Genomic DNA, 27219 nt, shown 5'->3' on the forward strand with positions numbered 1-27219 from the left:
AGGGTGACTGGGGTCCCAGCTGGCAGACTGGGGGCAGCAGGAGGGAGGGGCAGCCAGTGCTGCGGGGCGCTCTGGGGGCAGCAGGGATTTGGGGGCGAGGTTTCCAGGGCGCGCGCTCTCCAGCTCCGCTCCCAGCGCCGGGCCGGCCCGGGGCGCGGTGCCAGCCCCGGGGCCGGGGCCAGGCGCGCTCTCCCCGCCGCCCCGTGCCGGGGGCGGGCTCTCCCCACGCCGGGAGCGCGCTCTCCTCCCGCTCGCACAAAGTTTAGCAGCAGGAACTCGGGCTGCAACAGTGCGAGGCGGCGGCGGCGGAGCCAGAGCGCAGCGTCCCCGGCCGCGCCGCGGAGCCGGTCCCCGTGCGCCCGGCCGGCCGGCCGCCCCGCGGGGGCTGCGGGGCTCCGCGCTGACTGTGCCATGCGGGGCTCCCCGGCGGCTGCGGGGCGGGAGGGCAGCGGCGCCCCATGGTCACGGGGCTGCCGGGCGGCGGCTGACACCATGTGCGCCCGGTGCGCGGGGCTAGGAGCGGGGAGCAGCCATGGCCCCCCCCGCCCAGCCTGGGGCGCAGGGCGGGCGCGGCTCTAAGGGGCCCCCCGCTCGGAAGCTGCTCTGCATGTGCAGCCTCTCGCTGTGCCTCACCTACCTGTGCTACAGCCTGATGGGGGCACCGGCCCGGGCGCCCTGCGCTCCCCGCCGGCCTGCGCGGCTCCCCGGCCCCCGCCGGCCTGCGCGGCTCCCCGGCCCCCGGCGCCCTGCCCGGCTCCCCGGCCACCCCCGCGCCCCCCACTCGGGCCAGCAATGCCAGCCGCCCGGGGGGGTCGGCGGCCGCCTGGCTCCGGACCGCGCTGGCCCCCGGCGAGGTGATCGCGGCGCAGAGCGGCGCCTTCGAGAGGGACCCGCAGGAATCCAGCACCACGGACGAGGAGCTGAGCCGGCCGGGCAGCACCACGCCGGACTACGGCGAGAAGCGGCTGCCGCAAGCCCTGATCATCGGCGTGAAGAAGGGGGGCACCCGGGCGCTGCTGGAGGCCATCCGGGCGCACCCCGACGTGCGCGCCGTGGGGGTCGAGCCCCACTTCTTCGACAGGAACTACGAGAAGGGGCTGGAGTGGTACAGGTGAGCGCCGGGCGGGCCGGCGGGGCGGGGCGGGGGGGGGCCGGGGGGAGAGACACCTGCCCGGCCGCGGGGCAAACAGCCTGGCCAGCTGCGCCCCCCCCGGCGGGCAGGAGCCGGGCCCGTGGCCAGCGGAGAGCGCGCCTGGCTGGGCCCGGGCTCTCCCTGGCCTGTCTGGAGAGAGCCCCCGGCAGGTGGGCAGGGGCCGGGGCAGCGCTGCCTGTAGCCCTCCCGCCGGGACCTTCTCCGGCTCCGCTCCGCTCCCATAAGGCACCATCGGCTCTGCCCTGGGAGCAGGGGGCAAGTTCCCTCGGCCCCACGCCACCCCCGGAGGCTCTGGCCTCATGCCCGGGTGGGGGGCTGTGCCTTGGGCTGCGTGTGCTGGTACCAGGGGCTGTAGCTGTGGGAGCAGCACCAGTCCAGCCCCCAGGGACAGATCCTGGGGCGGGCGGATTAGCAGCTATTGTGCCCAGGGCCGAGGAGGAGAGAGGGTGTTGTTAGTGGCTTGACCTGCTTTTGTGGGTTTGAGTCCGGGGGGGGCGCACCCTGAAGGTTTCTGTGAATTTAAAATCTGACTTTCCCCCTCTGGGCAGAAGTTCTATTGCTTAGGTATTTATTGCCAAGAGCGGGCTCAGGTCTGCCCATCCCCTGCCTGGCAGCTTACCCGAGCAAGGTACTGTCTCCAGCGCCTGTGTGAATCCCAGCCATGCCCTCTCCTTTCAACTGCAGGCACCTTGGAATTGCTTAACCACCTAAAAACAATGTATAGGGGACACTGATAGTGACGGATAAGGGATGCAGATGAGGCCCCAGAGCAGCTAGTGCCTGGCCTGGAGGCAAATTGAGCTAGAACAGATTTAAATGCAGGTAAAATACATGTATAATGAATGTTACTGTCTATTGTACTATTTAAAATACAGGGTTCTGATGGAGATGCCAGAGCTAGATAAAAATGCATTTTATGCAGCTCCCAGTACACAGAAGATTTGAACAGATTGCTCAGGGTAGCTGCACTTGCAATATACAAATCTAGGCTGTTCAGTAGTTAATAATTACAGAAATAAACAAGCCTGCAAGCCCAGGTGATAGCTGCAGTTTTAAAGTGACAATAAATAAACAAGGATCCATTCTTCATACAAGCTGCAGCATCCTGAATTTACTTCCCAAATGGAGATTTATTCCTTTTATGCAACAAGTTCCATCTGCTAGAAGTTTTTGAATTGATTAGACTGAGCTCTGTGGATGAATGACTCTTGGTAGTGCCGTTTGATCGAACACATTTAAAACTTTTGACGTAGACTCCTTTTAACCTGTTCCAATAGATGAAAACTGGATGAATTCATCAGTAGGTTTCTTTGCTGTTTCAACATATCAAACTAATTGTGATGGTCACTGTTTTAAAATATTTATCTCAAAACTTGAAAATACAAATCATTAATTAACTTGAAAATTATTGGTGATGTTATTTTTTAGTTTCTGGCAGCACGTGCACTGTGCTTGTTGCTTCCCAAATAGGAAATAATCATGATTAAACATCGAGGTCCTGGCTTTTTATTTCACTCAGTAGTTGACTAAACAGCTCGAAAGAATGAGGAACATTTTCAGTTTCAGAGGCAAAAAGTTAACAACTGTTTGAATTAGCTGGTTTTTTGCTTTGTTTAATAAAAATAAAGTGTGAGGTTTTCATGTGTCAACACTAACTTAGATGTGATCATCTTCAGGTGGGTTTTCTCAGAAATGTTGGAAGCAAAGTGTGTGCATAGCACTTATTTGCTGTGGCATTTGCTTGGCTTTGTTATGATGCCCAGCGATTCTCTGAGGAGCTCCAGCAATCGGAAAGAGAGTACTTCTCTGAGAGTTTGTTTGTTATGTGCTGTCAAAGGCTGTGCCTGTTGCATCAACATCTGGACACGAGGAGGACTGGCTCCGGTGATTTTATTTTGTGCACGCTTTATTTCAAACAGCCAACATCATATTTTACCTAATTGTCACCCAGGAAAGCTTTGCTTTAAGGACCAAGTTTAGAAACTTGATGAAAGAAGCTAAAGATAGGGGTGTAGAGAGGTTCAAAATAGGCGGAAGAAGATCAAGCATTGACTGTGACAAGCAGCTGTGTTTTCATCTTGAAAGTGAAGCTGGGCGAAAAGGGCCAGGGAGTGAGCATCGCTTTCCCTTGGAGCGAAAGGCACAAAGAGGGATGCATCTGCAGAACAGGATTCGGCTCTTTTGGTCATTCTTGTAGCTGTGTGGAGTTGCTCTCATAGGTTTGTTTAAGCTCATTTTTAGTGCTGGTGAATGGTGCTGAACTCAGCAGCTGGGTGACCAGAGAGCAAGTGTGAAAAATGTGGACAGGGGTGGGGGGTAATAGGAGCTTATATAAGAAAAAGACCCCAAAATTGGGACTGTCCCTATAAAACCGGGACATCTGGGCACCCGAGTGGGCACTGAAATCTACTGGTTACCCTACCAGCAGCCACAGCTCAAGCAGTGAGCAGATCGTCGTCTCAATCCTGAGCTGGAATTGCCATACGGGAAGATAGCAAGGAGACACATACAGTCAGCTGTCCTTAGTGCCTCAGAGTAAGGCCTAAATCCCCATTTCTGACACACCAAGGGGATTTCTTCCTGCCCTAGCTGATGGTTAGCTTATGTCCGGCAGCATGAAGGTTGAGAGTCTTTGCAATTGTGTCCTAGCTACAGAACTTGCAGACGTTATTCGTATTCACATAAATGTCAGTTTTTAACCTTATTGAATTACTTGCATTAATGTCTTCTGGCAGTGAGTTCCACCGATACTTACACATTTTGTAACCTGGGGCTCCTTTGGTCCATTTTAAAACTGTTGCCTTTTAATACTATCACATTATTATTTTCTAGTGTCATGGGGTGGAAAATGGGGTCACTTGACTGGCCTCCTCTGCATCATTCATTGTTGAAAGTATGTTCTGGTGATTACTGTACTGTCCTAGGAACCAGTAACTTTATGTTCTACTCCAGACTGTGCCAACACGGCCTAGAGCCAGTCCCCTTGTAACTTCCCTATGCCTCAGCTTCCTAATCTGTAAAATGGGGATAATAATACTTAGCTATTTCTTTTGGATGTGTATCTTGCTACAGCTGGTCATGCCTTTGTCTCCTTGAGCTTGACTGCTGTAATGCACTCCACATGAGGTTATATTTTACGACGATCCAGAAGCTGAAGTTAGTGCAAAATACACTTTATGTAGGGAATTGGTTACACCGGTTCTCTAGAGTCTGCTGTTTTTCTGTAATGTTTAGGAACAGCTATGTGAATGGGAGATCTGTGCTGATTGTGATAGTTCGAAAGCCAGGGTTACAGTTTATATGGAAATTACAGAATTGAAATCTTCCTGCGTGTGTACTGATGTATTATGTTTAAGGTGGAGTTAAGGCTACATGGGGTTGTTCAGGATTAAGGTGTCTGATTTGCTTTTGGAATCATAATTTGCGATTCTATACACTTTAGTGTTGGGTTGTTTGAGGGATTTGTTCAGTGGTACATCTTCCCTTCAATTCCATTTATAGCCTTCAGTTGCTGAATTTCCTAGATTTTCTTTTTTCGAAATGTATGATGTATTTTGAATGCTATTAAAAGTTGTTTTTAAGGGTTTGTGGGAAGCGTTATCTATTTTTAGCCTCTCTTTTTATTAACAATCCAGTGATATTTCTTTCTGGCATATATGTCTTTTCCATATTCTCAGTTTCACCTCTTTCTTTTATCGGAGACATTGGTACTTAACAGTAGATATTATCCTTCATGATAAAGAGAACTAACTGCATCCCTTCTACAATGCCAAAATGATTTGCTCCACAGTGAATCATTGTGAGGTTTGTCAAAGGTCATGAGGTCTTCATTTCCATCAAAGTGGAAATTAACTGATGCCTCTTCCTTCCTTCCTTACCCTTCTAGATCACATGATCTTTCTATAATCCTAAATACAAATTGCCAGGGATTTTTAGTCAGTACTTGGTGCTTTTATTATCCAAGACTTTCCCACAGTCAGCACAGGGGAATGTCTTTCACTGCAGAATTAACTTGGGTATCCAGCACTCGGGTCTGAGTACGGGAGTTGCCCTAGTCAGGGTGTGAGCTGCCACACTGCAAATCTGGACTCGACTGCGTCCACACAGTTGCTGTGCTCATCCATGTTAGCACTGGAACTTCTGGGGGCTCGTAGCGCTGCAGCATGATATGATGCTCTGTGATTCTTTCCTAGTGAATTGTGGGAGAACTTGTCTGTCCTTCTGGGCACACGGGGGAGTTGTGAGAAGGCATTGGAGAACTGTCAGCACTTGAGTGGTTTAACCTGAATCCTCACTGCAAAGTGGGCAGGTTGCCAGCTCAAAGGTAAGCCATATTCCTGCGTTAGCCTCTACCCCAGGACAGGCCAGCTAGCTCAGGGGTAAAGCTGAGGCGTGGGTGTGAATGAGAGCCAGGATAAGACCAACCCCACCTAATAGCCTGGATTAACTCTGCAGTGAGGATGGACCCGCAGTCATTTCTGGAGCTGGGATACACCTGTCATCTTGCAGTTTTAGATGCCAAAACTTGTATTATTTAAACATTTGTCATCTACTATGAAACCTTTGGCAAAACCCCACATACTCCCGGAGACCCTGGACCTGGATTCTGTGGCAAAGTCTCTGAAAACTCTGGCACTCTGTTGCAGCTTGATTTACATTGAAAAGTGAAGTGTTTACTCGATGAAATACTAGCTGAATGTTACAGTCAGCACACTAGCCTCCGTGCTGTTCATTTAGAGGTTAATGTAGAAACAGCAGAAAATAAAATGATTTGATGGGCTTTCAGTGTGAGGCACCTGCAGCATGTTCCCGCATTGTAGCACTTGTCCCATGGAAGCAGGTTTGGGGAGTTGGGCTGAGGGCATGTGGGGCATTGGCACTGTCTGGAGGTGCATTAAGCACATTAGCGAGGTGTTCCTCTTATGTGATCAGCAGGGAAATAGTTAATCATGCTGGCATTTAAATTGTCAACTTTAGGTATCACAGTAACTCACTGAGAAGGGTGGGACAGTTCCTGGATCTCAGAGCTATTGTTTCAGCTGCTTGGAGGTTCAGGAAGCTTCACGCTTTCAAGGTTATCTTGGCATCTGAAAGGGCTAGAAACATTTTTAAATGAAAGTTTAGAGTCTGTAGCATCCATTTGATAACAAATGCACCATTTGTAACACTATATGACACGCCTCATAAGGTAAATACAGCATTTATGACTAGAAGTGTTAAATCCAATATTTTCACATTAATAACCAGGGCATGTATCCTGTGTCTTAGATTTTCAAATAATCTATAAATCAGTGAATTTTCAGATCTCAGACTTCAGGAATTAATTTGCTAGAGGGATCCAAAAAAAGGTTAGACTCATAAAAATCAAAATGGAGACATTTTAAAATGATTATAACTAACAGATTTACTGGTAAATTCTCAGAAAATTCATTCGGTACTGTTAAGAGTAAGTGCTGTAAGTGTGGGGAGGATATGATACATTTATATTCTTCATTTATAATGAAGCCCTTTCATCCTTTTAGTGAAACTCTCAATGCAACTTTAACTAAGGAACTGCTATGGTGTCTTCATAATTATAACCTTGCTTTTACTTCATGGCTCATTCTCTCTTACACCTCAGTCCTTTAGGCTTAACTTTTCGCATGTGAAACAATGGGCCTACATGCCTGGGGAAAGTGAAATGCACATTCCTTGTCTGTCTTGTCTTTCTAGGTTGTCAAATTGCTCGGCTGGGGTCTGTCTAATTTGGTTGTAACAATCCCAGCACAATAAAGCCCCCGTATGCTCCAGTCCTATCAATAATTAATAACACCAATAAATCGGGGATCCTCGTCCTGAATAATACAAGAAGCTGCTTCAGGAAATATCTGTGCCCGAACCAGTTGGTCCAAGAAGCAATTGCACTGGGATTAAGAAACTGATTCTTTAAACCACACCCCTGTGGCCACTACACTAGTGCAGGGATAGGCAATGGGTGGACCATGGGCCAAATCCAGACCACCAGACCCTTTTGAACGGACCGTGAAATCTCTTTATGTACTGATTATTATCATTATTGTTACTGTGGTGTGAAAAGATGTTGCTCTGGAGTCTGGACCTTAACTATACCTTGACCAAGGAATTTGGATCTTGCCAAAAACGAATGGATTACCCCTGCACTAGTGCATCTTTGGGTCGTGACTATCGTGCACTATTGTCGTTTGAGCAGGTTTTGTTGCTACCATTCTGTGTTCCCCATCCCTGGCTGTGTTGATCGAGAGGCCAGTGGTCTGTGTTTCACACTCATACAATGTTTGTACTCCTGTGGCCTGCGATTTGTATCCGCACAGAGTGAACAGCATGAATTACCTTTCAGGTAGATTGGTTTCCATGGCCGTGCGTCCCTTGGGCTCTCTGCTCAGACTGCCAGCAGGGGAAGTGAGAGGAGGGTAGGGGCAAGGAAGGCTAAGACCTTGGACTGAGACCGTGGACTCTTTTCACACTGGGCCCTGAACAGCCATCAGATAGCAATAGCCTTTGGTCGCCTCAGTGTTAATCCTGTGCTGTTTGAATCTCAGTGATGTGCTGCTGTGTAATATTTATACCCCTCTATTCCGTGTCATAATATTCAGAAAATAAAACCACCGCCACTGGTGCTGACATTCAGTGCAGAGGGGCATTATAGGGTGGATAGATAGATGGGGCTTTTCTTCTAATGATGTGAGAAACTGCTGGTACTTTGTAACTACTGTATTTCTCTGTAAAAGGCCTTTCCAGTGTATACCATATCCTCGGCACTTCTGATAGTTTAGGGAAGGGGTATTGATTTTTCCAGGTCCTGCTGTGAGTCGGCTTTTGCTGAAATGCAGTGACTCAGCTGCCCTCCTGATGCTGTGGATCCGGTGTATTGGGATTACCCTGAGCTATGAATTTTAAATTATACACACACGTACCCCATTGTAACATTGGTAATTTCAAGACTATCATCTCTCATTTTTCCTTAAACATTTAGGACCCGATTTTCAGTGGTAGCCTCTAATTTTGAGGCACAATTTTGCACCTGCAAATAATTCTGGGATAATATCAGTGCTGTTTCTCATGAGGGGGGTGGGGGGTGGAGAATGAGCCTGCTGTTATTTCAGAGGCATATTTCTCTTGTGCATTCCTGGGCAGACATGCACGGCAGAGATGCATGTGTATGTACACTTAGTTCTGTAGCCAGTTCTCATGAAAATTGTCAGAAGGACTGCAATAGACTTCAATGCTCTTTTGATCAGGCCTGTACTGTGCATGCCAAGGGCCAGACTCTGCCCTTGGCAAGGTGCCTGGAATTCCCTATTCTTGCCCTGCTGAGAGGTTGGGGGTGGGGGTGAGTAAAGGTCTCTCATAGGCTATGTTAGCCTCTTCAGCTGGGGGCTGGATCTGCTCCCAAGCCAAGAGGTACTAGGTGACTCTACCCCGGTGCAGACAGGTCTAGCCCAGAGACACTCACAGCCTTTCTGTGGGCTTAGGCCAGGAGAGCTTCATTTCCCAAAGACGGTACCTGGTTTCTCTTAGCCTTTCTGTTTTGTTTCGGGTAAAGGGATGTAGGGAGAATGCAGGGAGACATCAGGCTTCGCTGCAATGTCATATGGCCTCACGGCCACAGAGCAGCACCTAGCACTCAGCATCACCAAGCCGGCTGCAGACACTGAGCTCAGCCCTGCGCAGCAAAGGGGAGTGTGCGGGAGAGCACGGGGCAGCGGGGAGAGCACGGGGGAGCGGGGAGAGCCCGGGGCAACGGGAGAGCCCGGGGCAACGGGAGAGCCCGGGGCAGCGGGGAGAGCCCGGGGCAGCGGGAGAGCACGGGGCAGCGGGAGAGAGCCCGGGGCAGCGGGGAGAGCCCGGGGCAGCGGGAGAGCACGGGGCAGCGGGGAGAGCCCGGGGCAGCAGGGGGAGCCCGGGGCAGCAGGGAGAGCACGGGGCAGCGGGAGAGCACGGGGCAACGTGCTCGCAGGGCAAGCGATGCGGGAACACCCTTCCTCCTGGAAGGCCAGCGCTAGCGCCAAGCTGCTCCCTGCCACCTTTTAGATTTACGATTTGTTTGCTGCTGAAAGGGCCTTGGGGGGCCACAGTGCACAGAGACCCTCCCGGCCCCCTAAGAGGAACCAGGCCTCAGTGAGCTCAAAGTGATGCCCCCAGCTCCTCAGCCACACCCACTGCCCATCCAAGCTCCACCCCCTTGTGCCCTGCACTCTGGAGGGAAGGAGCAGAGGCATGGGGCTTGGACTTCCTGCACTGAGAGTGGAGGATGAAGCCTGGTGCTTCTCCCCACACGTAGACTCTATTCACATTCACATGGCAACACAAGAACCTTGTGCTCCGCGCTGGGTGCTGTGCACCGGCCTGCGAGGTCATGGTCATCATCTCAGCTATCTGTAAGGACACCACAAACAGGAGCAACTAAAGATTTCCCCAATTAAGCATTTATTCTTTGCTTTCTAACTTATTACCTGTTCAGGGGGCTGTGCCTGCCCCATCTCTGCTCCTGTACCCGTTCACTGGGGCAGTCATCCTTCCCCTAGGACTCCCTGATTATTCAGGTCAGAGCTCTATTAGCAACGCTTCCCATGAGCACAAGCAGATATAGGTCTGAGTGCGAGGTCCCCCCTGCTCTGTCAAGCTGAAGTCCCTTCTGTTGGGATTATGACTGTCCCAAAGCTGTCCTGAAACAGGGTATGATGGAGTTACAAGTGGGAAGATAAATAACAACAACCAAAAGGTCAAGTTGTGTTTCTTCTAACACCTTTTGCCAGATGGGGGCCAGTGCCACGCTGCCAGGCCTGGAACGATTTACGCATCAATATACGTATGTGGGAACAACGACGCTTCGGCGCATTTGTCTCAGTAACCCACGGAGGAAATTGCACAGTGCTTTGCTTCTAACGATTTGTCAGTTCTGTGTTTGCAGAGTGAGCTTTGTGTGACTGCATTTCACACCGGCCATGCAGCTACTACAGCAAAGGACACAACAGAAAACCCAGAAATAGGACTGAGCCCCTTTGGAATACACAGTGGAAAAGAATCAGCTGGTTACATTTCTGGGTTTAAATGATGCATTTGACCCCTGTTCATGTATTGATTTAGTGAGGCATGTTCTGCTTTGTAAAAACTGTGGTCTAGGTAAGGGAGGAACAACAGGTTTACAAAGAAAGTTAAGAGCAAAGGCTTTTGATTTTCAAAGTGAAAATTCCACCACAGATTGGTGACACCTTCTATTGAGAGCAGTTTGAATCCTCTGCTTTTCATGGATCTCTTTTTCCTCCTGTTGTCATGGGGATTTCTTTTCCCTGAGTTATTATATCATGCACTTCAGCAGAAATTTTATTGCTTTTGGGGCCGGCAAGGCTCATGTGGGACATTTCTCACTGCTCATGGTGTAACACGCTGAGGTAATTTCTTTCAAATGTTTTTTGCTTGAAGTGGTTTCAATGAATTGAGAAGGGTAAGAGTGTGAATGAATGGCTGAGAATTTAGCACTGAGTTCAAGTAAGGAACATACACTATCAAACTTTCCGAAGCATTAAGTGTGGCTATTATAATTTCAGTGTGGCATATAAATAGCTAGCAGTCCATTTTATTCCCCCCCCAAGTATTATTTAGCATCGGAATCTGTTTAAATTGCTTTTCAGCCCCTTTTAAAAGTTTCACTGTAAATCCCAGGCTCTCTGAATGTCTTCATCCAAGGGGGAAATGATTGTTGTTTAGATTGAGGCTATAGGGCCCAATCCTACGAGATGCGGCACACCCGTTAACTTCCGTGGGAGCGGAGGGCACTTGGCAGGATCAAGCCTTTATGCCCCAGTCCTCACACACACACGTCGTGCTGACACATGGGAGTTGGTCCCATTGGAGTCAGTGTGGCCACTTGGCTTAGTCAGGGTTGTTCATGTGAATCAGTATTTGCAGGATTAAACCTTGAACCCTCAATTCTGCAAAGATTGACACCAATGTTTAACTTTCCGATTGAATTTAGTGGGATCATTCACATGTAGAAAGTTCAGCCTCAGTCTTTGCAGGATCAGGGCCTTAACCTGTAACCGCTTTGGGGCAGAGACCTTGTCATTTGATTTCCCTGTGAAGGGCCTAGAATACGCTTGGCACCATGTCAATGTAAATCATTGGTTGACCTATTGAGAAAATGCCCTAATGTCAACATGAGGGGGCTATCCCGGAGCTTTTAATGTGGCCAGAAAAATATTGTTTCCTTTAGAGACCCAAGTCTCTGGGTTTTTCTAAGGCCAGTTTCAGCCCTCAGGGCCTACGCCCACTGAAGCCAAGGGGAATCACTGGCATGAGGGGAACATGTAGGCAATTGGATTCCCTAGCTGGGACTCCTGATCCATTGTCCCCAGTGTGGCGCTGGCTGTGGTATGGCTACCTGCAGTTCATCTTCTCGTTTCCCAGCTGCTGGAAGGCCCTTGAGCACATTGGGGTTTGGAAACTCACTAATTGCTCCAAGTGAGACTCTCCTTGTTGGCGGCAGGAAGGTGGCTCTCTTAGGCAAACCTGATTAATTACTGCAACAGAGATTCCAAAACCAACTGCCGCTTGTGAACACGACGCTCACTGGGTGTTTCATTCCTGTTCAGGTCTCTGCTCTACAGTTGCATTTAGTTAGTTGCCATTTCAATGCTGAAAGAGTATTTAAAAAGCAAAGTGTTTGAAGGCTGTGGAAAAAAATCATACTTATGAAAAATATCTATTTTTGTAAATCTCCAATTTTCTTCCCCAAAATCTCCACACCAGTTTAGTAAATGTTGCAAGATTTGCTGTTTTTCTTCCTGTCAGATTGTACATCTAAGCATCATAAACTTGCTTTTATTACTTTAATATTACAATCGCTAGTCACATTTTATGTAAATGATGGCATTTACCTTGACAAACTCTCCTGTGAAGTATAGTAACTTGAAAGAATTTATTTTGCAATATAAACAGGCCCAAAATGCCTGGGGTGGATGTAAAATTCAGAGTGGTTTTTACAGCTAAGTTCTTCCCCAAATGTCCTGCTAGGTATGCTGCGGCCTGAGCTGGAGTCGGTCAGCTCCAAATTGAATCAGTTCTTGAGAGAAACTGAGTAAAGGAGGCTTATGGGAAAGAAGAATCGGCAAAGAGCTTGAAGCTAAATTCTAGAATGTGTGAAACAGCACAGGACGGTGGATAAAAGCGCTAACTGCCAGGTGTTGTTGTTCATTTGGAAAATTGTTGGAACACATCTTGAGCCAAAATTTGCTTTTAGTTGCATCCATGGAGCCACTCTGGAGCAGAATTTGGCCCTTTCTGTTATGACTGAATAAAGGCCTTGGGTTCTTTACGCCAAGAGTCAGAATTCACAACTCTCTGGTGTTTTGGACCCACATACATCTCCATCCCACACAGAGATGGACAAGCAACACAACTGACTTTCCATCACTATTCTCCCACGTGTAAATAGCATTGCTTCAGCCATGTCGCTGCCCCTTCTACAGTCATGCTCCCTGAACATTTGTGTAATTCAGCTTAACAAGCAGGGGGTTCATGGAAAGTGAATTTCAGAACCATGTACAAAAGCACTTGTTGAAACCAAATTTTAGATTCGCATAGTCAAGTATGCATCCTGCACTCATCCAATCAGGAAACAAAAGCGAAGCCATGTGACATTCTGACCAATTGCAACGAAGTAACATTGCTGCGAAACTGAATTCACAGGGAACACTTTGCCATCCCCACAAGGAACTAAAAATATCATCCAAAAATAAAAACTGTATACATTGGAGGAAATCACAGCCTGGGTGATGTGTGCAGAAACAGGGTAAATTAGCTGGACAAGTAATTAATTGTAAATTATACTTTGAGCTCTAATCCCACACAAAACGGCTTTAAAATATTAACACCAGAAATGCTGACTCATGAAACTCCAATTACAAACCGTGAATCCTAGAGTCATTTCTGTTGGAGGAGATCTCTAATTGGCCAGCAGTTTATCCCCATTTGGTTCTTCCCCCTAGAGAATATTGGCATTGATTCTGCTACCTTTTGCATACAAAGTCAGCACTCTAACCTGCAGCTAATTTCCCATCTATTTATTTCAACTAAATTAATCCCAGCTCATCACGGCTATCCCGTCTCTAATTCTGGGCCTTGGCAGGGTAAGCGGTACACACTGATGGGACAAAGGTGCTGCTAGCATGTGACAGTTGAAGAAAGGGATGGCACTGTGCTGTTTATCTAGGCCGCAAAGCACAAAATAAAGAAAAAAGTGAGTGGGTTTAACTGCTAGTAGTGAGAGCTGAGAGCCAGAGAGGAGTTTGACAGTGTTCGTGTGAAAGGCCATGATCCTGGCATGAAATGGAAAGTCAGAACAAACCGATGCAGTAATGCAGGATTAAAGATGTGATGGGAGCCAGTGGATACCAACCCCTGCCACACCAGAGAGGGGATTAGCTTTCTGTAAACCTGATTTAAGTGATATAGCAAGGGCCAAGAAATAAAGTGCAGCCTCTAAGCAGCATTCCTGTTGGCCACATCGGTATGGCATGGGACCAGAAATGGAGCAAACTAAGCTACCCGAGTCCCTCAGTCTGTTGCCATTGAGTTCATAGCCACACCTGTGCCTTCCTGCCCTCCACCCACCAGCCCGACTTGGGTTAGAAAGCACAGAGCTGGGGGATGCTGCAGTTAGCACCACTGGAAACTCCACCATAACGTCAGTTGTTCAATGTGGGATACGAGAGGCCGTGTGCAGTGCCCATCCCCTCTCTCTGCCTCCCTCCCAGAGCTTTAACCACAGGAGAGTCCCCTTGAAGGGTTTCCACACCCACGAGCAATATGCGGGGAAAGAGGACATGGCAGGTTTGTGCAGGTCTTTGGATCAGTACCAAACGACAAGCTCTCCTTTACAAACACCTGGGAGACTGTCGTGTGCCTATACTGCTGCCCTTTGCCTTCCATCTTCTGGTAAAAGCTCCAGAGAGGTGGCAGAAGCAGTTCTTGTGGCTAGCCAGAGGCTAACAGTGCAGGACAGTCAAGGGTTGTTGATCTGGAGGGTCCCCCATTCAAATATAAGCACCGTAAATCAGGAAACTAGCTGCCACCTGAGGGTCCAGTTTAACTAGGAGAGTTGGTAACCAACAGATCACCTGAGAAGGGCTATGAAGTGCCCAAGTAGAATCACCCGACTGGGGCGGGGTGTCACTGGCCAGTCCAGAGAGAGGTGAGCAGAGCAGGGCCAGAATCTGACACGGCTGGGCAGGAGGAATCCTGCTGGACCCCCTGGAAAGACACTGATCAAACCCCCCAGGGCTCTTGGCGTAGTGAGGGTGCTGAGATAGGGTTCTGCATGCAGGTTTTCCATAGATCTGTGTGTCTCGTTTGCTGTCCAAGAGTAAAGCATGTGTGTGTTTAGAAGTTCCTTTGCAGAGCCCGTGTGTTACTTGCTTGCACTGTCATGTAGGCCCTGCAGGGGCAAACAGAAACCAGCAGGCCACAGCTTCCCTGGAGCTCTGGGAGCAAACCGCAGCTACCAGGGAGAGCTGGCGCTAGGTTCAGGGTCTAGGCAACTAGACTGTAGAGTCCCCACTGCCAAGAGGGTTCTCAGACCCAGGCTCTGCACCTGGAGAGTTTGCCTCCCGGGCCAGAGACGGACAGACAGTGCCTGAACTCCACCCAGCCCTGGCAAGCTAGGAGCACGTGGGATGGAAGGTTTGGGTTCAGAACAGCAGCTGCTGCTTGTGCTTCTCCTCCCACCCCCCTTACACACTCATGTCAGCCATTGCACCATATGAATAAGCTGGGCCAGGGGCCGGGGAGATGACCTGTCCCTGGGGATGCTCTACACATGCCTACATCAAGGACAATAAAGGTTCCTTATTCAGCTCCAAATCCTCTGGAAACCTGAAAGAAAAAATCAAAGCACCATGGAAAAATGCCTGAAGCAATAACTTCATTGGTAAAGGAAGACATCTAGCTGAGAATTGCTAAGACCCAGCAAATCATAATGCAATTTCCTATGCAAAAAGGGTTTATCTCTATCTAAATATTATTCTGCATCATTACTCATTGAAGGGAAGCTATTGCTATCCTAGGTTAACTGATTGAACTTTGCAACCAAAGCTTCAAGCTTATCATACTGATGATAGTTTGACTTTTATTGCTCCTAAATTGCAGTGATATTGTTAGATATGAGTAAATGTACACTCCATTAGGAAATATTAAAGTTTTATACCTCTTTAGAATTAAAAAGATTAAAAGAGGCATTTCTGCGATCTAGTCCACCATGAAATTGGAATCTATTTGGTATGTAAAATGTATAATACAAATATTCTAACAATTAATGATAACGGTGGGAATAGGTTGGATTTAATGCTCAAAGCTAGCCTGGATTTTCTGAGGCTGATAAAACATATTGCTAGACTGTCCCAACCCTTATGGCAAGAGTCACTTGCCATAGTTATAGTTCCATCAGGGTGTTTCATTATAACCTTGTTTCTGTGGGCTCAGAACTTTCTGAAAACCTTTCCCGCTGGGTTGAAATTGTCCAGGCTGGGCATCTACCAAGGGGTGGCTGAATAGAAAGTTTGAGGGAAGATTTCTGCAGCTGTTTCTGCAGTTTGCAATGGTGAGAAAATACGTTTCCATTGAAAGAGCCTTTTAAAAGTGCGTATTTGTTCATTTGTAACTTAAAAGTGGGTGAACATAAAGCTGTGGCATTTTATTGCTCTCTTGGGACTAGGCCCCCCATACAGCATAACCCTGAAGCACGTGCATAACTTTGCCAATGGGACAATGCATGTGCCTAAGGTTTTTGCTGGATGGGTTCTAGGTCCTTCCCCTACTTCACATAACAATCAGATAAGTGCTTAAAAGGGTGGGTTTGCACATATGCCTATTAGCTTAAGCTATGTTTAAAGCTTCAGTACTGACCTTGGTTGTGCACGGAGGCCAATGATTTTGAGTGCTTAACAGGTGGACAGGCTTGGTAATGGCCTTCGGCAGAGGTGATTTTCACCCTTAGGGCTCAGATCCTGCAGTAAACTCTGTGCAGGTTCGGGACCAACATCACTGTCATAGCTAATGTTTTGGTAGAGAACCTTCAGCCAAGCTGTATATTAACAGTTCTCCATGGGTAGATGTCTGTGCCCAGGGGCTGGATTCTGTGTCATTCCCTGCAGGGTTGGTGAGGAAGCAGGGAGCCTTTCCCCGTGCAGAACTTCTAACCTCTGCAAGAAGCAGCTTCTCCCATGTGGAACTTTACCACTCTGACGACTCCCTTTCGTCTCTTCTTCTTTTCATCCCTGCAAGAGCAACACTGGGGATTCCAAATGGAGTTTGTAAATGGTGCCAGTCGAATAGCTCCTCAGACTTATTCATGTTCTTTTAATTGTTCCTTTGTTTTCTTCAGGGGACAAAGAAATTAAAATAAAAACCCTGACGTTATTATGAAGCTAGGGTGTGTATCTCAGTGCTCAAAGCTGGGGAAATGAAAAACCCAGGTTGTCATATTAACGTTCAGTGGCCGCGCTGCATGTACCTTGTATTCCTAGTCATGTCACCCTTTGTGAAAGTGCATTTTAATATCTAAGCTATCAGCTGCACAACACTGATCACTCTGTTTTTAAATGTACAGGACAGACTCTGGAGATCCTTCTTCACTGACCTGACGGTGAGACCGTTGGCATTTCATTGCTAAACTTGTTGGTGCTTTAATGAATAACTTTAATGTTACATTAATGTAGGATTCTTGTACTTTAATTATTTGTGTTGCCATTGGAAATGAAGGGGCACAAATGGCAGTGAGTTCAAAAAGCAAGTGGCAGGTTTAATTGGCTGTATGTGTGAAGCTGGACATTCTTGGTGATTAACTGCACAATCCCTTGCAGGGGCAGCTTCTCCAGGCCAGCCGCGTTGTGCTCAGCATCAGATCCCATGGAATGGGCAAAGGTGGCTTGAGGCTGCCTTTGCAGGCCCCCGCCCCAATCCTGGGGACAGTAGGCCACCAGTCTAATCCCTGATGTAAAGTAGAGCAGCCTCAAGGCTGCTCTACTGTGTGTCATGTGCCTGTGGCACCAAGGAGATGTTCCAACAGGTGGAGATCCCTGGGGTTCCCTTTGACCACAAGTTGATGGTGCATGAATGGCACAGGAGCTGCTATACTAGCACTAATATCACCTGTGGATTCCTCTATACATGGGAACTCCACCACTGGCAGTTACGCTGGCTTTCAGGTTGCTTTGTGCTACCAGAAAGGTGCAAAGCTGCTTAATAGACCATAGAATCTGGCTCAGAATAGTACTCTTAAAATATGCAAAGGTACAAGGCTTGCCTTCTCTGAGTCCCGTGCATGCCCTGCCTGTGGCAATAAAACCATTTATGAAGATGTTTTGCATTCAAGGATTTGCAGTTTCCTGGGCCATGAATATTCAGATCCTGGCTTGTCCCTTCTGTGGGTGGACTGTACCTATACTTTCCTCCTCTTTCTTTTTGCCCCCAGTGGATTCAATTAGTTCTATTTGCTGCATTAGCAATAAACAATCCCCTCTGTGGCATGAAAATGAGTTTGTGTTTCATTGTCTCCTTGTTACACTTTAAAAACTGGGCAGGGAAGGGTGAGCGGGGACCCGGCTGGGGGGCTGCCCCGATGTGCAGAGCCAAGCACAAAAGGGCACAAGATGTATGTGGGGCAGCATTGAGAATTAATGAAGAGTTTTGAAAACCACAAACTCAAAAGGTTTTCTGCCAAGACAGGAGCCCCGGCGCATAGGGCACAGTTTAGTGGCTATTGGTAAAATGTTCACAAGTGCCACGTCCCAGTGACTCTGGGGTAACTTTTGGCACCTAAGTCACTTAGATGCTATTGAAAATTTTTACTCTATACCCTTAAAAGTGGGGCCTGTTGGAGTCAGTTCTGAGAAGGCTCCTAAACACACAGCCCCTCTTGGTACCCAGTGGGGATGGAATACATTTAACTGGTCTTTATTTAAACTGAAGCATGAGTTCCTTGGTGCTGAAATGTCAATTTCAATCCAACCCAGAGGTCTATTGAAATTATATTTGAAAATGTTCACCGTTTGAAATATTCACTAGGGAACCGGGACTGTATCGAGGAGCCGTGTAATTTGACTTCCAGGGCATGGGAATGCACAATGTAAAGAAAGAAATTAAGCTTTACAAGAGCCGGAATAACACTGATTACGTGGGCAGGGTATATAAATAATTATACAGGACGCCAGGATTTTGTTAGCAGTCTGCACTTTTAGGGGGTTGAAATGTCGTCAGGTACCTGAATAATGTTAACAGACCCATAAATCATTCTTATTTCACACTGCGTTAAACAGAAATCATATTAGTTACAACATTGAAGAGAATCTAAGTAAAGAAAAGGGAAAGGCAAGGTAGTAAGAGGAAACTAGATTTAAATCTAATTGCTTTTTCATGTGTATTTCACTGCTGTTTGGCTGGAACACAATGGTGTTCTATAGGAACTAAAGATTAGACTGTGCACTGGGAGGGAATTCACACAATGTTCCTCATCTCCCATCCAGGTTGTTAACAGCACACGGTTGTATTAACGGTGGATGAAAGAGGATGTCTTTGTTTATTAATTTTTTTTAAATGTCTTGTCCTCTTCTTTCTGTGACTAATACATTCTTAAGCTGTAGCACTGGTTCCTTTTTCATTAATGAGATTAAATCTAGACTCAGCTGAGAATTTCTAGACCAGAATGCTCAGAATAGCTGCGTTGACCTATGTGGATGTAACTAGTGTTGGAATTCTTGGAGAAAGAGCTCTGTGCTTTTTCTATCCCCAAGACTTGTGTGTCACACTTGGAAAAGGCCTGAACTGTCCTCTAACGGAAAGCGAAGTGACTAATTAAACCCACTGTCTTCAAAACTAACTCTGGAACCAAGGCCAGGACTGTTCTCCACAGCAGCCCTGCAGGTTGTGGTGAATCTCTTTGCTGCAGGTTTCAGCTGATGTGACATATTGAAAGTTCCTGTTAACAACAACATAAAGCAAAGAGGCTTAAAAAGAAAATACGTCTATTTAAGATGAAAACCCATTTTAAACAGATGAAAAATGAGAGAGTAGGGCAGGATAAGCGGGATGGCAAAGTTAAGGAATTAATCACATGGGTTGTAATGTGGAAGGGAAATAAACGTGATAAAAGGATTTGTCTGAGTAGATTACAGACAAATAAAAAAAAGCACCGGGCATCACTGGCTTGGGAATTGTGCTCTTTAGAAATCTTCAATCATCCTTACAATCAATTCTGCATTTCCTTAATAGCGGTGTGAAACATGGCTCCCTGTGCATTGTCTGAGATTAACCGCTAACTGCAGACCATACATTAAATGAAGTATTGAATATTTGTCTCGCAACAATACACTTGGAAGTTGTTTATTTCTTTGCTAGGTCTTCTGCGATGCATTTAGGTACTGTACCTAAATTGTAAAATACATACTTGGAATATCTGCACTCAATAGTCTCCCAATGTCTCGCCTGCAAAGCAGCTGTGCAGAGGACCCACAATTACAGGGAGTTCTTCTTATAAACGGATTGTTTGTTTCAGGAGACAATTATACTGTGACTTTATTATACAATGTATGTTTCCCTGCAACAAACAATTTGCTTTATGGGTTTTCTTAGTAAAATACCAAGTTGAGATATGCTATGCTCACTAATATGATTCAATTGTACTGTGTTATCTGACCTTTAAGGAACTTGCAATCTATAATAACACGGTTCTACCGCAGATCCACTAGTAAAAAGGCTCAGCTTCTGGGGAATTCAGTCTATAAACAAATGTAGCAGAGGTATAAAAAGAGTAACTAGGCATCTTAACCCTTTTACGGCTGACTTTCTGAGGTGCTGAGTGGCAGTAGCATTCCAGTGTAGATTGTATCCTCCATTGATGCTGGAATAGAAAAATCTCCCAGTATGAACCTGGGACGCTGTGCATCACGGGGAGGCCTCCTGGGATATTGGCCCTGGGTTCTTGGGAGTCAGATAATACAAAACTGGGACCATTTCTCTCCTCTCCCCCAACTTCGGGAGATTGGATGCAAGGAGAGCCACATCTCAGCCAGAACAGGCATTGGTTGCAGCTTTGCATGACCATAGGTCACTGAAATGGGGCTTTGCACAATGAAAATCACCTATGGCCTCACTCGACCTAGAAGCCTTGGCAGCAGAGTACGCGTGAGCCACCCTGGACAGAGCTGTTCTCACATGCTGCCACATACAGTTACTTCAGAGCCCCCCACCCCACCCACATTTCATGCAGCTCTGCCCCACCCCCACGACAGGTAATCCATTCCCATTCCCCACCCTGTTCCATCACAGTCAGTGAAGCTTTGGGCCCCCCCAAATCATATCTTCCTCGGCCTCCGTTCTTCCCCAGTGCCCCTGGCACCAGCCCTCCCTTCCCCAACTGTGGGCCCATCCTCGATCCTTCGGCTTCTCCCCTCTGCTCGCCTGCTGCAGCCCCTGGTGACACCTGGGTGGGAGAGGGCTCCCCTGTCATGCCTGTTTGACTGAGACAGTGGGGGGGGGGGGTTGAGGCCTCAGCAGCTCTTTAGCCTTCAGCACGTCCCCTCGGAGGCGAGGGCGTCTGGTCTCTTTGCGGCCATCTATGTGAACTGACCCCTCAGCGCACCCCTCCAATGATCAGGGTAAAACCAGAGTAGAGATGAAATCACATTAAGTGAGAAGAACCCGTTTTCCTAGCCCCCTTGGCAGAATGTTCTGCAAAGCCCGGCCAGGTGGGCACTGCGTGGCTTAGCTACAGAGACAGGAGGGGACATCGGACACCGCTAGAAATCCACCTCTTGCCTGACTTTGCCAGGCCATGCTGAGACAGCATCTCCTCAGTGGGTCTCAGAGCTCCCTGCTTTACAAGGGCTATGGGGCCCTATGCCAGACAGCCCCCATCTCTGTGTCTCAGCTTCTCCCTAAAGTGTCTGTTAAAGGAGGATGCCTACAACAGGTGTCAGTAAATGTTGCATTCCCCTTTCTCCAGGGCAGGGGGAGAAACTCCTTTGGCGATGCTAAGTAGCTGCCTTCTAAAAGCTGAGTTTCATGGCTCAGCAGATGGAAGCTGCCTGCTCCGGGAACTCCATAGCTCTTTTCCTGGGATTGAAGGAGTGACCTACCCCCATCATAACTCAGTTTTCAACTTATTTGCCCCATATTAGTGTCTCTTATTGACAGGTATTAGCAGTTCCCCATCTACCTTCTCTGTGTCACTCATCAGTTTGTATCCTTTTATCATGTCCCTCTTGTATGTCTCCACTCTCAAGTAAACAGGCACCATTTTTTCAAACTCTCTTCATAGAGAAGGTTTTCCAGACCTCTACTCATTGTTCCTGGCTGTATCTGAACCCTCTCTAGGACAGTAATGCTCCTTTTGGGATGACTGTGGATGACTTTATTTAGATAGGGGCATGATGTGGGATATTCAGGAATCTCCTGCCCCTATCGTATGGGCAGAAAACTCCACCAGAGGAAGGAAATAGTCATTAACAAAGTAAGAGGGCTATTTTCGAAGAAGCTGCAGTAAAGCCAGTGCCAATCTCTTGGTTTGAAGGGTTTTTTCCCGTCCTGCCACATGGACTTCAGGTACAGATCTTTGTGCAATCATTTTTCCACCGAAGAACCAGAGATCAGAGAATCACTCTGTTTAATGTTGAGTGTGCATGAACGTGCAGGGATATTATCTGAGGCTCTAATAACCTCCTTAAAAGGTCACCTTTTGATCCCATCAAATATCCTCTTTACCAGGAGATAAGGTTTAAAAATGAAAGGCGAAAAAAAATCGCTTAAGAGAGAAGGAAAACTCAGAAGCTAGCAGTGCAGACAGGTGATGAGCATTTTTACTCTCCGGTTATTAGAGCAACTGCTGAACGCTTGGAGAAATCACCATGCAATGGGTGAACTGAGGTTTTATGGGCAGTAACTTTCTTAGGAGTTAGATCCCTAGGGAGGAGTGCATGTGAAATCTCTTTTGAATGTATTCAAAACAGTGCTGCGGGTATAAGGTAGAATCTTCTATGAATCAGTGAAGAGCTTTGTGACTTGATCCATATTATCTATGTGATGCGTCTTGCGATAATGAAAACACTGGGTTGAATACTGGCCCTCAGCGTGCACTAGAATCCTACTGGACCGCAGGGTTCTCTGGTGCTGGGTTAACTAATGCACCGGGGCAGCCTGCTTGAATTAATCACTTGCAGGCTTCTGCTTAGGAGAAGTAGCATAAGGAATCACTCAGGATTCAACTCTGAAAACCTACAGTGGGGTGCCCAGTGGCTGGTGCCTTGCACTAGCATGGTGGGTTATAGTAATTGCTCTTCGTTAGCACCTTCCATCCAAGGTTCTTGTCCTGCTTGGTGGGGGTGAATGAATTTAGCATCCCAACACCTCTGTGAGGTGACTTTCCCCAGAGGCATGCAGGGAGTCTGGCAGAGGTAAGGACTGAACGTGGCTCTTCAGCCTCCCAGTCCTAGGCTCTCTCCACAAGACCAGCCATAGCCCCGTAGAAGCTGTGCTGTCTTCTCACGTGTCCAGCTGTGAAGAATGACGTAAGAACCCCTTGAAGAGAACCAGCTGACCTAGGAATTGCACTGACAGACTTGAAGGGCTGCTGTAGGATCACGGCGAGGAGAGAAATGGAGGGGAACTCCCCCCCGGGGATTGGTGGTGGCCCACTAGAACGGCGAAGCTCAGTGATGAACAAGCAGGTAGAAGGGTGCTGGGGTTCGTGAGCTGAAATGGGTATGGGGCAGCGTGTTCTCTGTCGTACAGTTCTTGGAATCCCTGTATTGCCCTGAATATTTCCCAAGAGCAGGGACCGTGTCTCTAAAGACATCCACAGCACCATGAGCACTTTTGATGTCAAAACATCATGTGCAATGTAAGCTTTGGGGGCTAGGGGAGAGGACCCAGCAGATCTCTCAAGGCCGGGTGTGCTGGGCTTAGGATTGGCTTTATATCAATCCAGTCAAGTCAAAGAAAAATCAACCTCTGCTGGATCTTGTGGGTAGGCGGTGAGTCAGTCAGCGGGACTGGCACTTTCCTGCTCTGCTGGGTAGCAAGCAGACCATGGCATGCTGCCTTCTCGGGCCCAGCTGATAACATGATCACTAGTGCTGTGGTTTTCTGCTCTGCCTGGCTTGATGTCCGCCCCCTCGCACCTCCACCTGGCCGGCAGGGTGTGGAACGGAATCCTGACATGTTTACATGGCAGTGTGGATTGAGTACAGAGCCTTCCTGCAGAACCTCCGGCCACAGGAACCCTTCTGTGATGTGGGGTTTCAGTGATTGTTTGCCTTTTACAATCAATTCCCATGTGAGGAGCTTGAAAATGTATAACTGTCTCCTTGAAACTGCAGTGTTCAGCAGGTGGGAACACGCAGGCCTTTTTAAAAATCTGTATGAAGGATTTAAAAAGGAAACCTTGACTTTTAGATTGATTTTGAAATAAGCATATATTTAGCTGGTTGTGCTTGAAGTACATATTGGATTATATTCTTCTGCAAACAGAATATTCTAATTGATCTTGCTAATAAATAATGAAAGCCGGGCATGCTACATAGAATTCAAGGTTATCCTATGTTGGTACCAGCAGCACCGGTGTGGTTTTTGATGTTTAAAAGATTGTTTCTTTATCACAAAAGAAAAAAAGAGAGAGCGAGCGAGAGAGAGAGGAGGGGGGTTGGGAGCGAAAGGAGAATGCTGGGCTTTTGTCTAGAGTTCCCTTCTGTTCTTTTCTAAAATGTAATTAGTGAGCTTCACAGTGTGGGATTCTTAAACACATACAATTAACGGGCAGGCCTTTTCTTCTCTGGGAACGGCTGGCCACGGCACAGAGCTGGCCCTGGATTCCTGGGGTTCCTAGCCACCAGGACTAACTGTCCTAGGTTTGCCGTGGTAAGCCTGACCCTTCATGTTCTTCTTGAAACTTTTTTGTTTGCAAATAATAACAGAAAGTCTTCAGCAATTGCCAGGATAAAGGTGCAGCTGATTACCAGAATGGTAGATTGTCTGCAGAATCAATTTTAATGTTGAGCCTAATATTGATCGGAGCTGTGACGGGTCACTTTCCTGTAGTGCAAGAAGCTTCAAGGAGCGTCTGTTCTGGGCTGGATCCAAGGTGTCTGAACGCTCAGAGAATACTAACCTCGCCAGGGCCGGGGAGCTGGAGTGGCTGGACTCTGTGTGTTTTCTGAAGCATTCGCAGGAAGGAGAGCACACCACAAGCCTCAGTGGGCAACTTCTCCCTTGTGAGACTTTTCACGCAGGCTGGCCTTGTTGCAGGGCACACCCTCTGGGCAGGCATCGGGAGGGTACAGGCAGACTGATTCCAGCACGTCTATCTGGCTGTCCAAGACATTGCACAAACCAAACCAGCTACCCAGAGAAGCGCGGCACAGATTCCTGCACACAGTAAACCTGAATCAAAGGGGCAGCTCTCGGCCTCGTTTCAAACCAGGGCACTCAGAGCACCATGCAACATGTATGGACTGGACTTCCCCAGAGCTGGAACATCTTGCTATATACATGGTGCTGGCCAACCCGTCAGCAACGACCACCATGGCTCATCAGACCCCAGCAGACAGCCACTCGCACAAAGGCCACGCACAAGCTCCTGATTCAAAGGAGCATGGTTTTGTGGTTTGCTAATGTTGAATGGGTCCTTTGCTTGCAAAGCAGAAATTAATCATTTGGTGACATTTCAATTATCACACAGCGGTGGGGCATTTATTTGGCATTTAACGTGTAATTAGAGTAAATAACGATTTCTCTCCCTGAGACAGTGCAAATCGCAGCAGGCCAGAGTCCAACCTGGGCCGTAAGACTGCAGGGAAGTTCTCCTGGGCAGTAGTTTTTCTGCCCAGCCAACTGCAATTATAAAGCCTGTTCTAGAGACTAGAGGGTGTCACAACAGAGTCTCAACGAAAGCCCCAGCTTGCGGCTGGAGCCGTAACAGTGATGGGTCGTGTGGAGCACGAGGAGTCCTGCGTTCAAGGCTTTGAAAGTTGGCATCATTCTCAATCAGAGCAAAAATGGCTAATTATGAAATTCTCTGCAAAAGAAAAGTCTGAAAAAATGTCAGTTGGGGTTGATCAAACATTTAATTATTATTTATTTAGGGTTGGCAGAATTGGATTTTTATGTCATTTCAGTGGGGTAATAGGAATGTTTATTTTTAAGCTTTTTTATTTTTATCAATTTAAATTTTCAGAGTTGTACAAAATTATGGGATTTAAACATTTAAAAAATATTGTATTGATTTAAATTTTCAGCGTTGTGGTAAATTAAGGGAGTGTGTGTCAGACTGATTATTTAATGGTAGTAGACATTGAGATTCATAAAGCTTTATAACCCTTAAAACACAAATTGTCAGCATCATATTTCAAAATATACAAATTAAATCTCCTTAAATCAAATTGTAATAAGTTCTCAAGCAGCATTTTCCCTACTTTGCCTGTCTGTACATTTCAATTATATTCGATGGAATTTTTTCTTGTTTTGTGTGTGCATGGTGAAATTGACATTTACCAACATATACTAATAAACATCCAATCATTCCGAGCCTCATTATGTTACATTATACAAAATAAAACAAATTCTAAATTAAGTCATTTCAAAATGAAAAACGGGAACATTTTGTTCCAAAAATGTCAAAACAGGACATTTCAACTTGTCAGGCCTTATTTTCCCCATTTTTCTTCCAAAATAGCGTTCCAGTGAAATCAGCTAGATTTCATGAAGCATTTTGATTTCCATGGAAGTGCATATTTTGATGGAAGAAGGTCCCTCGACGTTTCTCCGACAGCTGTAACCCTGGGACGATGGTGATTGTCACATGTCCCATCCCAGCGCGTGGCACTGATCAAATGGGGAGGTGCCTAGACAAGCTATTAGCTGGTCCTTTCCATCCAAGTGACTCCCTGAAGCCGAATCCTCAGGATTACAGGACTCCCAAGCAAAGAAATCTGCAGTGCTCTCCGGGGGCCGGCAAGCCACGATTGCCAGCTCTCCCCATGCCCACTCAGTGAAGCAGGCAAATGCGTCCTCGTCCGAGCGAGGGCAGGGGTCTGTGGTTGGCCTTGGACCTGGACTGAGGTTGCTCCTCTGGCCCCGCTCCCTGGCTCTCCTGCTGCTGTGTGAGCCCTTTGTGCCTTTTGGGCTCTGCTAGTGCCATTGTTGCTTGGGAATCCCTTTCCCAAGCTCTCAGCCAGCAGAGGAACTTGTAGCTGTGTGTGCTGAGTTGTGTCTGCCTGTGCCTGGACCAGCTGCTGCTCCTTCTCCCCTCAGGACCCTCTGGAAGGGAGCAGGTGTCAGTGCCAGGACGGATGGCTCTGGGAGGGAGGGCTTCCTCTGCTAGCGCTGTGGACGTGCTGTGTGACTAACATTTACGCACTCGCTTCACAGACGCACCCTTCGAGGAGGGGCCCCGTGCACCCAGCCCATCTGCCCCGCTCACCACCCCCTGGCACCCTGGCTGCGCTGCGGCACGTGAGCGGGAAATCTGCCCAGAGCGGGTATTTGCAGGTCTGCCCATGCAGCAGGGGAGGGGCAGACACCGGGAACTTGCTGTCCGTCAGATGCCCAGCAAAGCGGGCAGGAGTAGCAGCCACCAGGCTGGTGGGGTGCAGGGAGGAGAAGCCACCAGCGAGCACTGGAGAGGAGAGGGAGGGAAGAAGGACCAGGGAGACGAAGGTAGCGGGTAACAGACACTGCACTGCGATCATAGCCTGCAAGGCATGGCCAGGAATCCAGGCGCTGCTCAGGGGCCTGCTCTGCCAGCTGTGCTCAGCCCCTCTCCTAGCCACAGGTGGAGCAGGGACCACTGAGCTGCAAGGCAGCCGGCTGAGCAGAAGCTGCAGGCATGGAGTGGCAGTGCCAGCCTGCGGCCGGGGCAGGGGCAGGAGCAGGGTGGGAGGGGGCTGAGAAGCAGAGCAGAAGATAATGTTTTGTCTCCTAGGCAGGCCGACCCCTCTCCAGCTCTGAGCGTATCCCCTTGCAGACAGGGGCTGGAACTTGCCCCTGCTCAGTACTCGTGGCAG

At 47.9% G+C, this 27219-nt stretch overlaps 1 protein-coding gene across 1 annotated transcript in view; it reads left to right on the top strand.

Moving 5' to 3' along the window:
- The first annotated feature begins 532 nt into the window (after positions 1–532).
- Positions 533–27219, top strand: part of LOC120374126 (heparan sulfate glucosamine 3-O-sulfotransferase 4-like) — a 113110-nt gene continuing 86423 nt past the window's right edge. Inside the window, 3 exon segments of the mRNA XM_039493390.1 lie at positions 533–650; positions 653–664; positions 718–1111. Of these exon segments, the coding sequence (XP_039349324.1) occupies positions 533–650; positions 653–664; positions 718–1111 (524 nt within the window).

This window comes from Mauremys reevesii, linkage group 10 (assembly GCF_016161935.1).
Source record: "Mauremys reevesii isolate NIE-2019 linkage group 10, ASM1616193v1, whole genome shotgun sequence".
NCBI classification, from domain to species: domain Eukaryota; kingdom Metazoa; phylum Chordata; order Testudines; family Geoemydidae; genus Mauremys; species Mauremys reevesii.